We start from the raw sequence: 14,061 nt of genomic DNA, 5'->3' as shown, positions 1-14,061 counted from the left end.
AAACAATGTTAAACAATTGTGGCAAACAATGACTTCAATCAAATAAAAGTATTTTCTTCAAACAATTATTATTATATTATTATTATTTTATTACCTGCCTACTCTCCCTATTTATTTTTTTGTGCATTTATCTTTATCTATTTTGTTATATTCTATTTTAAATGTGTTCTTTTAGTTTGTTTATCTTATTTTATCTATATTGTCTATTTTAACAACAGCACTTGGGTGTAAACTGGATCATGAGATTACAATTTCTTTCCACCTCATGTACCACATGTGATGCGAATCACAATAAAGTCTCCATGAATCCTTGAATCCTTAAAGTTCACACTTGTCATGCGGAGATATTGTTTTTATTTAGTGCTTTTCTTTATTTCTTAATTTAATTTTACAATCTTCTGGATTGTATTAAGTTCAACCTATATAGCGCCTTTCTAGAAACCTAAGGACGCTTTACAATTTACACGTTTTACACACAACCATTTATACTCAGCTCTCATCCGCACACCTGTGAGAAGTGGCAGCCAATAGTGCACAGCGTACTCTCAACCGGAAATAACCGTCCACCTGGAGGATTACATCGGGCACTACAGCACCCAGGACAGAATGCCAGTTAATACTAGGGCAAATTCATACACACATTTACACATACACAAACCTGAATACATACCACACACTTTACATACAGATCAATTTAGATTATTAAATGTTTTGTTAGAGTATCCAATTTACCTGATCTTCATACTTTTGGACTGTCTTCAATAAGAACTGTCCCTAAACAATCAAAATAATACACTTTGCTTTAAATGGTAAAGTAAACACAAGTTTAATTTTTTTTTAATGACTTTTATTATTTCTAAAAGATTTACATGCTTTACTTCAAATTATTGTTTCAACAGTGGTCCTGTAATAAATATGAATTCTCTGACAATAAAGTGAAACAATTTCCCCGAACAATAAGCAGTAAGATTAAAGTATAATGATAATAACAAATGTAATCTAGCTAATAAACTGATTTCCAGAACTAAGAAAAGATAAATCATAGTAAAATCAAATTTCACCAACATTTCTTAAAAAAAATAAAATAAAATCCCTCCCTATGATTTTTCCCCCTTCTCTGCAAAGAGCCAGTTAAAATTTGGGTGCTAAAACTTAAGTATAAACATGGCTAATATTTAAAGAGCACCTGAAATTGCTACAGATAATGCAAGATTCAGGCAAACCAAAAATATGGAGTGCGTATTTGCGGCTTTTCTAAATACGCCTGCATAGCAAGTGTGCAGGCGTTTGAGAATCATGTTGATTAAAGGGAAAATGCACCGATTTCTTGAATGTTTTGCATAATTAAAGAATTAAAAGATGTAAAACAGTTGATGCAGTGATTTGGTGTGATTAATGTTACATATACATGATGCCTGAAGCAGAGGTTGGTAACTTTCCAGTGGTGGACCAGGGTTTGATTTCCTGGTCAGGCAAGCCCAATACACTTCACCCATTAAAGTGTTTATATATCGGGCGAGACTGCTACTTGTGACATGATTCAAATGTATGTCACTCTCAATAAGAACAGTAGGCTAATGTCATGCATCTAAATTATGCCAGAGACATTGTTTAACAGTAAGAAGGAAATGTTTGTGGCCTAAAATGCATTTCACACAGTACATGTAGTGTGTTAAGGCAAAATATTTATTTTTATTTTGAAATCACCACCGCTGTAAACAAATCCGTGGCAGTAGGCTTATCTCCAGTAACATTTCACACCAAATCACTCGAAACAACTCATTCACATCTTTTTTTCTTCATGTAATGATCTAAATCATACATATGTATTGTAATCCCCTTTTAAAAATATATATCTAAAACATTTTACATGTAGGCAGAAAAAAAACAGGATTGATACCATATCAATTTTGATGTGTTCTTTAAAATCTAATTCTTAATCTGACATCATTCAATAATGACAAATCCAAAAATGTAACCAAATAATTTTAGTGAGACTTAAAACCATCCACTGTCTGCTGATTTGATTCTATGGCCTAAGCAAGCACTGTTCCTTCTGGGGGAAAAAAACGCACAAGGTTTCTCTCTGCAGCAGTTTCAAACAGATTTAAGCAAAGTCACAGTATAACAAATATCTGAAATTATAGTTAGCAATGCTATGTAGGTGACAAAGGTTAAAGGTTAATAGACAGAGATACTCCACACTAAAGCCCAGCTGGATCTTAAAGTGTCTACATCAGATTCCCAAACATTAGAGTTCTGTATTGAAGACGAGGCTTCCCGCTGAGAGCACGGGGATCAGGAACTGGGTGACAGAGGGAGAAAGCTGGCCAGAGTGGAGTAGAACAGTTCTCATGGTCCATAGTTTAGGAGGAGTGCAAGAACCGGTTGAAGGCGTTGTAGGCAGACTCCAGATCAAACAGCATCTGACGCACTTGGGAGTCATCCAGCTCGTCAGAGGCAGACATGCTGCTCAGAGTGGTCAACCTGAGGGTGGAGACCGACAGAGAAAGCAACAAGAGGGGAATTAAGTATAAAGATATTAAGTCAGAATAGGCATGTCCCCACCACAAAGATGCTACAACAGAGGAAACCAGACACTGCTTAAAATGTGACTGTTCATAGCATTTAACATGGTATCTGTTTAAAGATAAAGTCCCACCCTTTAACAAAAAGAGACAATCAGCTTGGTTGAGGCAGGTTAAAGTGATTGAGGTAAAGGTCCCTTTTTGTTTTATCAGCAATTTAAAATTTGCTGAAAACAGCAATTTCTTCATCAAATATATATGGTAGAAAAATAACTGTATGGTGGTGCTGAAAACTTGGTGGCCAAATGAGTCAAGATTTGGGGCATGTCAGCCTAATAATGTAAAGACACAATGCTTTTCACCTTGTTTCGTCCTAAACCTTAGACATTTTGGTCAGAACCAAAATTAACCAAAACGCAAGCAATGTAACAAAAAACATTGATTCTTAGATGTAAAAAATAAAAAAAGTTTTTTTTTTTTTTTTATTAGACAAACCTAAAACGTAAAACTCTGTGGAAAATGTAAACATTTGAGTAACAGTGATTTATTTGTTTAGAACGAAAAAAGCTAAATTAAATAAAAACAACCACATTCCCTCCTTACCAGAGATTGACTTTGTCCTTAGCCTCTGAATCTGGTGGCATGTTGCTCATCCTGTTCATGGTCTCCATCAGCTCCCTAAGGTCTGGCTGGATCTGAGGTAGAGGCACATCAATAATCAAACTCACATCAAACTATTTCAATGCATTTCTTTTTAACTTAAGTCTAAATTCATAAATAGCAAAACTGTAAATACCTCATCCATGGCTCGAATCTCCAGTCTCAGTTTGTCCATCACTGTGATGAAGAGCTAGAATAGAAAGAAAGCAGAAGGGCAAAATAAAAATACGGTATTAACATTGATTTAAACATTTAATCCTGAATAAAATACTTTTATAAAAGTAGAAATGCACAACATACATGGTATAATTTAATATAAAAAAAAGGATTTTGAGAGCAGACAGTACAGGTGCTGGTCAACGAATTAGAATAATTTGAAATAGTGCAATCATGAAATTCTTTGAATGCATTTTTTGTGCAGAAAGCAAATCAGGTGTTCACCGCACCTGTCCTACTCGTTAGACTAATCACAGAACTCGTTACCTGGAAAAAAATTTGCTCAGCTGAGCTTTCCAAAAGGCCCATTTAGGCCATTTAACTGTGACACTGTTGTTTTATTGAATTAGAATAATGGAGAAACCGTTTCATTGAATTAGAATAATTTTTATTATAATTACAATCATCACTTTCTCAGTATTTTGTGGCTGCCCCCTTGGCTTGTATGACTGCCTGAAGTCTCCGCGGCATCGATTTGACCAGCTTGTCGCAAGTTTCCGCACTCACAGCTTCCCAGGCAGTGGCGATGTTCTGCTTCAGTTGGTCCAGCATAGTAGGCTTTCTGTCGCGAATTTTCCGCTTCACGATGGCCCAAAGGTTTTCAATGACATTGAGGTCAGGCGAGTTGGCCGGCCATGCCAAAACTTCAAGCTGTTTTTTAGTGAACCAATCTTTGGTCGACTTTGCCACATGAGCCGGTGCAAGATCCTGTTGAAATATGAAGTCTTCTTCGCCGAACTGTTCCTCTACAGTCGGAATCAGGAACGTTTCCAGAACATCTTGATATACGGCAGAATTGATAGTCTTCTTGAGGAAGCAGAGTTTCCCTACACCTCGAGCGGACATGCATCCCCAGACCATAACGCTCTGGGGAAACTTGACGGATCTTTTCACGCACTCGTGGTTGTAGGTTTCGCCACCACGACGCCAGACACGAGGACCTTGGTCACCGAAGGAGATGCAGAAGCGTGATTCGTCACTGAAGACCACTTTCTGCCAGTCTTCAGCAGTCCACTCGCCGTGTTCTTTGGCCCACTTCAGCCGTTTCTCCATTTGTTTCTTGTTCAGCATCGGTTTTACTGCTGGAACGTGAGATTTGAAGCCGAGTTCGCGCAGACGATGGTAAGTGGTTGATCTGGAGACGTCAGCGCCGGTCTGTTTGTTCCACAAGTCGGTGAGCTCGGAAGTGGACTTGAACCGGTTGCTGACTGCGATCTTTCTCAGCTGCTTGTTGTCGCGAGCAGAAGTTTTTCGGACGCCGGAACAGTTGGTGCGCTTGCTGCAGTTTTTCTTGAGAGCTTTGCAGACGGAAGACTGGCTGATGCCGAGCTGCTCAGCAATTTTAGTTTGGGTCAAGCCTTGTTGGCGAAGGGCTTGAATTTGAGCCACTATTCCGGTTGAGAGGTCGCGCTGCTTACCCATGATTGATTTTACAACTTAGAAATTCTACTCAACCCTGACTTTATACTGCACAGTGAAAACTCTTCACAGAAAACAAAAAATCGTGCATTTATTCTAATTCAATGAAACGGTTTCTCCATTATTCTAATTCAATAAAACAACAGTGTCACAGTTAAATGGCCTAAATGGGCCTTTTGGAAAGCTCAGCTGAGCAAATTTTTTCCAGGTAACGAGTTCTGTGATTAGTCTAACGAGTAGGACAGGTGCGGTGAACACCTGATTTGCTTTCTGCACAAAAAATGCATTCAAAGAATTTCATGATTGCACTATTTCAAATTATTCTAATTCGTTGACCAGCACCTGTATGCAGAAAAAAAAGAAAGATTATAAATCTATAACATTGTTAATACTGTCTCTGATGGTCAGCTACACTTTAGCAAAGCCTAATATGTGCTGGGCTTAACACGGTGCATCGTCTAGAAACAGGGACCACTGATAAATTATACTTTGGGCAATAAAAGAAGCAAACATTTAGAGTAAAAAAAAATCCTTAATGGAACTGCTGGACAGCATTCACTCTATGGCATTTATCCAAGCAGAACCATCGAGTGCTGGATATAAGCCTAAGCCATATTAAGTTAAAGATACCTACAGATACGATATCCGCAATGCAGCGATTCAGGTTGCCTTTGTCATCCTTTATAGTAATTGGCCGGTCTTCTTTGATTCTCTCCATTGCCAGGGGACAGTCGAGCTGTAAAATGAGGAAGAATTATAGTTAGAGGAAGCTTTGTTCACATGAATATTAAAGATTATATATCATTTTAATCATAACCTTTTGGACTGATGTACTTTTTCTACATACCGGTAGTTTGACATAATAGTAACCAGATTGCTATTGGCATACGAGTCATATTAATATTAAGTTGTGATAAAATTAATGTAAGGTGGATATCCCATTTTAATTATTACATGTAAAAATGTTTTCACACAACAGTGCAAATAAAGTCAGTTTTCTACTATATTGTTTCAATCGTTACCCTGTATTTCCTACAGAAGTCATCAATGGAACCAACGTCTGACCCTTGGACCTGCTTGAAAGCTGCTTTATACTGGACAAGCAATCTTGAGCAGGCACCTGTGTATCTGGAAAAAAATGAGATATCAATTTGGATGATTTTGCCAACTTAATGTGATTGAACATCAAATGGTAGACAGTACTTACTCATTAGGGGTAACACAGTCCTTGATGTACGCTTTCTCTAAGGCTTGGAGTGTCTTTACCACAGCAAACAGTTCTGCCATGTTGTCGTACCTTTCAGAACAGCCAACAGGAGAGAATTATTAGCAAAATCTGCAGCAGCTTTTAATTAATGGAATCCAAGAATAAACTTTGTTATATGATCTAAAATATACATATATAAAAAAAAAGCTACTCACTTTTCTCTTTCTCTTGCATTTTTATACAGCTTCACCTCCTACAATGTAGCACACAAAGGCAAGTTAAAGGAAATCCTAAGGGTCTGTTATCAAATAAATCAATCAAACATATTTTATAGATTCATCCTTACCTCATATAATTCTGGCTTATTGGCAGGAGCTGGACATTTTAATAAGAAGGAGGAGATAAACAAAAATCAACAAAATGATGAGCACGATAAGAGTCAGACAAGAACTTTCACATATCTGAACTTTGTCTGGCCTTTCCACTTACCTCCTCCCATCCCTCCAGACGCTGGTATTCCGTGGAACATCGTGCCAACCCCAAGTTAATTATCCAACCCTAGAAACAACAAGAGGTTGGTTCAGGAAACGCCACACACACACACCTGTTTCCTATATCCATTATTAATTATATATAAATTATTATATTATTATATATTTTATTATATTATATTATTAATTATATGAATTAACTATTAATTATAATAAAGTCTTCATGTGATCATTTTATGAATTAGCTAGTTTACTGTTATGAGAGTGTCCTTCCAATTGGACAGTAGTCTTCACAGATTGCTCAAAATGTGTAAGGAAGAAAGATTCTAGAGCTTGTCAATAGCAGGGTTCATATACTTTTTTTACCAATAAATTGCCATTACTTTTTCATAACTTTTCCATGTCTTTAAGGCTATTTTTTATGACCATACAATCTTTAAAAACCAATGCAGATGTGAACAATGAAACCAAAAATCAACTAAAACTATAATTATAACAAAACTTTCCTTTAAGCAATGTTGACACAGTCTTCAATAATAAAATGCGTGTCAGATCCTGAGAGCTCTTTTGTTTAGGGCTACATTACTGAACAAATTCTGAGCTGATATATATGTTAGATCAAAACAACTTTTCTCAGTCAATAAATGGAAACACACATTTATAGACCACATTTTCCATGACATTAACAAAACTTTCTGGGTATTTTTATTTTTCCAAAACTTATCCAGGCCTGGAAATGGCTATGTTTATATTCCATTACTTTCCCAGATTTTTCATGACTGTACAAACCATGAATATGGCAATATTGTGTGTCACTCGGATTAGTTCTGTTATTTTGGTACATTTGGTACATCTGATTTTACGACTTATATTTTGACATACTAATAAAAATACATACATACACGTACACTGGCTGGCCCACAAATAAACACTAAAATTTAGTTGGACCATCTTTATTTTTGATTGTGGCACACATTAACTGTGGCATTGTTTCAATAAACATCTGCAATGTCACAAGATTTATTTCAATCCAGTGTTGCATTAATTTTTCACCAAGATCTTGCAGCAGCATTGATGATGGTAGAGTCTGACCTCTGCACAAAGCCTTCTCCAGCACATCCCAAAGATTCTCAATGAGGTTAAGGTCTGGACTCTAATAACTATGCTATTTTTAATATATTGGGCTACTGCAACTGTCAAATCTCAGTCAGGGATTAATATCTATCTATCTATCTATCTATCTATCTATCTATCTATCTATCTATCTATCTATCTATATGTAATATGTGTAGATAAATAAAGTGAATGTGTAAATAATGTTAGGACAGGCCTGGAAATCAGTAAACTTAATATTAGCTACAGTACACACACTGTATACAGCTCTGGAAAAAATTAAGAGACCACTTCAACATATTTAAGGTTTGAAAGCACTGTACATTTTTCATTATTGTGACCATTTCATATTTTCTGCAAATAAATGCTCTAATTGACAATATATGTATTTGTAATTTGGGAGAAAAGTTGTCAGTGGTTTATAGAATAAAACCACAATGTTCATTTTAGTGAAATTATATATATATATATATATATATATATATATATATATATATATATATATATATATATATATAAATAGTTAAATCAGAGAAACTTGTGGTTTTTAAGTGGTGTATATACATCACCCACAGACTCTGGATTACGGAAATACATTGTTTGTGAGGCAGATACACCGTGCTGAGCTGATTAACAGGAAACCAAACAAACAAAAAAATGATTGTGTAGCTTCAGCCAGATTTCTAACTCGTCTAACTTATCTGGGGGGTTTCATCTGGTTTAATTAATCTATATTAAACTGAAAGCGCTAGCTTTGTTTAGCTAATGTTAGCTAAGTTAGTTTAGCGGTTAGCTTTCAGTCGATTCACCAACTCTAACTCAGCTTACCAACCAGAAAACACCCTAAAACCCATCACTCACGGTTATCCCGCTGTTTAATCAGCTGTAGAGAAGAATAATCCGGGTGTCGGAGCAGAAAATATTATATAAACAGAGAGAAAAGCGAATAAAAGCCCGAACCCGGAGCTCCTCCTCACCCCGGCCGTGTTTACGTCAGTGCCCGTCGCACAGTGTTTCATCACCCACCACAGGGGAGGAGCGGGCTCTTTGGTTGCCATGTCTTTTCCTCAATACTTACACATTTACCTACATTTACCTTATTTATCTTAATTTATTGAGGGAATGGACTCAGGACAGCCTTTCAACTAAATCCTATTAATATTTTCTACCAATAATAAAAATATTAATAGTACTAGTCAAAATGTTGAACACACACTCTCATTCAGTGATTCTTTGTTTTTCTTATTTAATTATTTTTCTACATTGTAAGTTAATATGAAAGGCATCCAAACAATTAAGGGACACATTTGTAATTATGTAGTAAACAGTTAACAAAAGTGCCCTCCACAATCCCCTGACCTAAACCTAATTGTTTGTAATTGTGATACTAAGGATCAAAATATTGTTCCAAAAATGACAAAACTTTGGATAAATATACATGTAAATTATTCTTTCTGTGTATTTTAAAAGAGTAGAGAGGTTTCAGATTCTGGGTTGGCACCAAAGCCAAGTATCAAAAATAAATATTTTAAAAATATTTTTGGAAAGGAATTCATATAATTTGAAAATAATGTACATTTAATGCTTATAATGTGTACACATAGTCATTCAATATGATTTTAATATTTTTTTTTTATATACAAACAATTATCTTGAATTCAAATAATCTTGAATCAGTACTTTTATTTTGTGCAGCTCTACAGATTACTGACGTCTGCATGGTAGGGTGTTCTGCAATACTTGGCAACCTGAGGACCAAGAAACAAAACCCTGCGCGGGAAAACAAACAGTGCTGGAGAGGAGCAGCTACATTACATTACATCTGAACAAGACACTAATTTACAGCTCATCTGCTCTTCTACACATTCTTTAACCTCAATATCATCTATTAGATATTAGAGAATCAGCTCTTTGGTCCAGGCTCGGGTATATGACGCTGCTCTGGTGTAGTTTAGTGTAGTCCAGTGTACTGTACTGTACTGTAGTGCAGTCGCTGTAGCAGGTTTGGTAAAGGTAGCTCTGCTGGTTTAAATGCTGTAATAGAGGTTATCTAGTTAAAGCTGAGAGGTTAAATCTGTTTGTTTGGCTGTAAAAATGAAAGGCAGTAAGGCTGGTAAATTCCCTGCAGCAGCAGCTCCAGAGGAGGAGTGTGGAGTGTGGCTGGATGCAGCTGAATTAAGGACAAAGAAGCAGAAGGTGAGTTTCACTGGTGAAAATACATGCTATCTTTTTCATGTTTATGACAACTTGAAGAAGACTTGAAGGTTAAATCACTTGTTGTTACTGTTTATTAGCTCCTGTATTGTGAATAACACCTTCACTTATAGCACATTTTTCACTTAGTTTCCAAAGTGTCCATACTTTAACTGGTACTACATATATATGTATGTATAATTTTATTGTAAATTATTACTAGTCATCCAAACTCTGAAGAAAAGCATATTTAATTATTTAGTAAACAAAAAAGTGTTAAATTCTTCAAAGTAGCACCTCTTTGCACAATCTGGCATTTTTTTCAGTCAGCTTTATGAGGTAGAGTCACCTGGAATGGCTTTCAGTTAACAGCTGTGTCACGTTAAGAGTTAATTACTTGAATTTCTTGTCCTCTTAATGTGTTTGAGAGCATCAGTTGTAAAGTTGTGAAGAGGCAGAGTTTGTATATAGTGAATAGCCCTATTTGAGTAATGTTCTAACCCAGAGTGTATAAAATCCAGTTTAAGTGGATGATGTGCAAAACATATTGATTAAGAATCACTGTACTATAAATGAAGGAGCATGTGAATAGCAAAATCTACCACTGCTGATGCATTTTGTCTGCAGATCAAAATATGATTTTTAAATATAGTTTTATAATATTTTACCAATGTCTCCCAGCTCTAATTGTATCGTATCAACATAAATTAAGAAATATACTGTGACATAGATTTTTGCCAAGCCCTAGTAACTATTCAATTCTTACTTAATTTATTAGGTTATTATTGCTATATGTTTTGTTCAGTTAATTTGACATCATCTGTCATAGTATTAAACACTCATATTTTTAAAAAGTCTGAGTAAAAGGGAATTTTCGTTTATGCAATCAGATCAGTGAGATCTAACGACAAAGTACAATGCTGCTATCTAGTGGGCAGGGATTAAATACTAAATGGGCCAATGACTATCTTTGCATCTAAACAAATAATAAAAAAAAAATAATAAAAAAAATAGTGTTTTGGAAAATCGATACAGTATTGCAAAAAAAATATATATTACAATACAATACAATATCAATACTAATATTTTCTTACACCGCTAAAATCAACCCTAATATTTAAGTAAAAATAAGTTGGTGGTATATGAATCAGGCATCTATTATTATGTTTTCTTTTAAGTGTCTAAAAGATGTCATGTAGGTCTAATTATTTAAAATAATTTCTCAAATCACAGAAACGTTTGTCTAAACCAATATCCAAGCTGCTGAATCCGCTGGCCCGGTCAGGTGGTTACAGTATGGCAGTAGCGCTGAACTTTACCCAGACCAAGATGGAAATGCCTGCTACAAAACAGAGCACCATATCAGCATTCTTTCAACCTCGTAGTAAAATGACTAAAGGTAAGATAGTTCTGTGGTTTTCTCTTATGGTACATTTTATTTCAGCAATTTTATTAATTTTAATTTGTTTCTTGTTTTTTAATGAGCTCTTTCTTTCTCACAGACACAGAAGAGTGTAGTCCTTATCCTTCAGAGAGTTCTTCTATTCTATATCCTGAGGTGCATATGGGGAATAAACGTAAGCGTGTGGTGATCACAGAATCACCTTTGGAACCAGATAATAAGGAAACCAGTCACACCTCTCAGGTACGCCCACAGGACTGCGAGGAAGATTTACAAAGCGAGTCAGATGAAAACGTCACAGACCAGACAAAAGAGCAGGACTTTTTCCATTTAATTTGGGGATATGAGTCTGAGGAGCTTGAGCCAGCTGAGAAGAGGAGGCCCACTGAAGATGATTATACTGAAAGTGAAGCAGAAATGCAAACACGCAAGAAAGCCGTATTTCATGGGATTCAGGACATCCCTGAGACTTTACTTCACTCAGAACTTCATTCAGAACAGGTTCATATAGATTCTCATGAGGATTATAAGAACAGCATAAGGGCCCAACAACAAATAAAGGACAAGAACATTTCTAGTCAAAAGCCTGTTTTGACCACAAGATCAGTGACGGATAACTTTGGAGAATACATAGTGAAACATCCTCATAAAGCACTCGAGCTTCCCAAGCAGAAACATCAGCATCATAATCATCATCATCATACCCAGTGGTCACCTGTAAAGAGAAAAGATAAAGAAAATTGCAGGCCCACTTCCCCCAAACACACCACTGCATGTTCACCTCTTAAGATTCTAACAACTTCCAGCCCAGCCAAGAGCATTTTTCAGAAGGCGAGGCGTAATCAGTCTCCTAAGAAGTCAATCAAGGAGTCATTAGAGAGTGAGCAAGACTCGATTGCCATGTTGTTCACTCAAGACTCGGAAGGTTTTCGAGTGATTGCCAACCGCAGTAAACAGACTAGGTGCCCACTGAAGGACCGAACCAACTCAACTGAAAACAGAGAGAACTGGAACCTGCCGTCTGGAAAGTCTCTGGAAACCGAGGACTCAGATTCAGAGCCAGAGATGCTCTTTACTCAGGACTCTCAGGGAAACATGGTCATCAAGCACTAAAGATTGTAAATGTTGGACTGGACTGGAGTAATGTGGGCAAGTGTATTATGAAAATAAAATAATAAATTTGTTCATTTTTAGTAAAAAAAAAAAAAAAAAAAAAAAGTACTAAAAAGCTGCTTTATTTTATTTTACTTTAACTTCAAGAAGAGCAAAGACATCTAAATAAACAGAAATCTCAAAACAAATTCTCTAAGGTAATGAAACAGAAATATTAAACCTTACAATAATTTCTTAATTTCTGTAAAGAAAAGATTCTGTTTTTATTAAACTGCTGACCAATTTCTAGTACTGAGATCTAATGAATCAAATTTATACATACACAAGACAACACTTATGTTTCTGTTTTTAAATGAAATGCACAGTATTTGTAATTGTCTATGTCTGTGCATTACTTCAATTCTATACTTCTTTGATTGTAGTAGCTCAGAAACTCTGCCGGGGATAAATCAAAGTGTTAGACCTGCTTTACAAACCACCAGATGGCGCCATGTCCAAAAGCATTTAAATCCAATAAAAAAGTTGTAAAGAAAAATTTTAAGTGTCTTGTGCATTGATCTTATTGCAAAAGTGAGATATGCAATGAAAAACATTAATAAAAACTACTTTGAACAGTGACAAAAATAGCATTTGTTACCTGTCCCCACTCTATAACTAAACTTTACCATAAAATATAATTATTAAAATCCTTTATTAATACAATTTTTTGCATTATGTGACTCCAAATCCCATCTATATTTTTATCATAATAAATCGATAATATTTAAAATAAAATACACATTTTAGTTGTGTCCCTGGGTTACACTCATTCCTGTTACTGTAAAACATTTTTCCATCTTTAAAAACATGGAACATTCTACAACAGTCACGTCTACAACAGGAAGATAAATTAAGTACTGTCTTGGGAGAAAATCTAATGAATTAGTGGACTTGCTTTTAAACATGCTTTTTGAATGTCACATGAGTTTTGTAACCATTTATGGCTTAAAAACCTTAAGTTAAAAAAAAGGTTTAATTTGAAAGATTTACAAGAAGAAAATTGCACTCATTTGGTGAAATGACCTATATAATAATTAATTATTTTTTTAAAGAAACATTCAGCACTATGTTTGTACTCTTAGGTACCTAAGTGTGTGTTTACATCCAGTCACCTGTCTATTTAGATGCTTGTGTAAACAAACATCAGGTTCTAATTTGTTAGACCAGATTAAGACCTAGGAATACAATTAAGAATTCTGAAAAAGAGAGCTGGACAGATGGACCCAGTAATCGGATTTCTTAGTACATGTATACAATTGAACTGCAGTATATGGTAAGATCTATGTTTACAAAAAGCTGCAACTAAATTTAGTTTTGTCACATTCTCACCATGACAGGCTTCTGATTATTGATTATGGTTGTAAAGTAGAATTTTTCTCTTATTAACTAATTACCCCAGTGCACATATCAGAGTTTTTCCAACGTCATTTGAATTGGAATGACCTATTTTATATTTATTATATATTTTTTTCACTGATCAGGCCTTATATTTCAGGGCCAGCCTGTGACAGTTGAATGCAAAAATAAATTATAGTTTCTATAAACATTTTTTATAACAATATTACTTTTATGATGTGGGGAGAAAAATCATCATAATCGAATCATTTCTATTCATGTGTATGAAATAGAAATTTCTTTAAATACAAGGGAAAACACAAAAAAGAGACACAAGCCCAGAAG

General features: G+C 35.3%; 2 protein-coding genes across 3 annotated transcripts; one reads left to right on the top strand and one right to left on the bottom strand.

Moving 5' to 3' along the window:
- Nucleotides 1-810: 810 nt before the first annotated feature.
- On the bottom strand, nt 811-8,650 carry vps28 (VPS28 subunit of ESCRT-I). Of its 2 annotated transcripts, none has more exons than XM_007245747.4 (10): nt 8,496-8,650; nt 6,520-6,588; nt 6,377-6,405; nt 6,246-6,283; nt 6,031-6,120; nt 5,846-5,951; nt 5,458-5,559; nt 3,325-3,378; nt 3,132-3,223; nt 811-2,487 (listed from the first exon to the last, which is right to left on the bottom strand). In XM_007245747.4, exons 2-10 carry the CDS (start codon nt 6,557-6,559, stop codon nt 2,367-2,369), a joined length of 672 nt encoding a protein of 223 aa, XP_007245809.1. In that variant the 5' UTR covers nt 6,560-6,588; nt 8,496-8,650; the 3' UTR covers nt 811-2,366. The 2 variants fall into 2 exon arrangements, with proteins under 2 accessions (XP_007245809.1, XP_049331433.1); XM_049475476.1 differs by having other exon boundaries at nt 8,612-8,637.
- Nucleotides 8,651-9,368: 718 nt separating this feature from the next.
- LOC103029272 (aurora kinase A and ninein-interacting protein) lies at nt 9,369-12,877 on the top strand. The gene is made up of 3 exons (XM_007245748.4): nt 9,369-9,830; nt 11,061-11,226; nt 11,330-12,877. Exons 1-3 carry the CDS (start codon nt 9,729-9,731, stop codon nt 12,340-12,342), a joined length of 1,281 nt encoding a protein of 426 aa, XP_007245810.3. The 5' UTR covers nt 9,369-9,728; the 3' UTR covers nt 12,343-12,877.
- Nucleotides 12,878-14,061: the final 1,184 nt, after the last annotated feature.

The sequence above is a fragment of the Astyanax mexicanus genome, chromosome 3, assembly GCF_023375975.1.
Source record: "Astyanax mexicanus isolate ESR-SI-001 chromosome 3, AstMex3_surface, whole genome shotgun sequence".
In the NCBI taxonomy this organism is placed as follows: domain Eukaryota; kingdom Metazoa; phylum Chordata; class Actinopteri; order Characiformes; family Acestrorhamphidae; genus Astyanax; species Astyanax mexicanus.
Note: the sequence above shows the minus strand (reverse complement) of the source record. Positions and strands in the feature narration are given on the sequence as shown.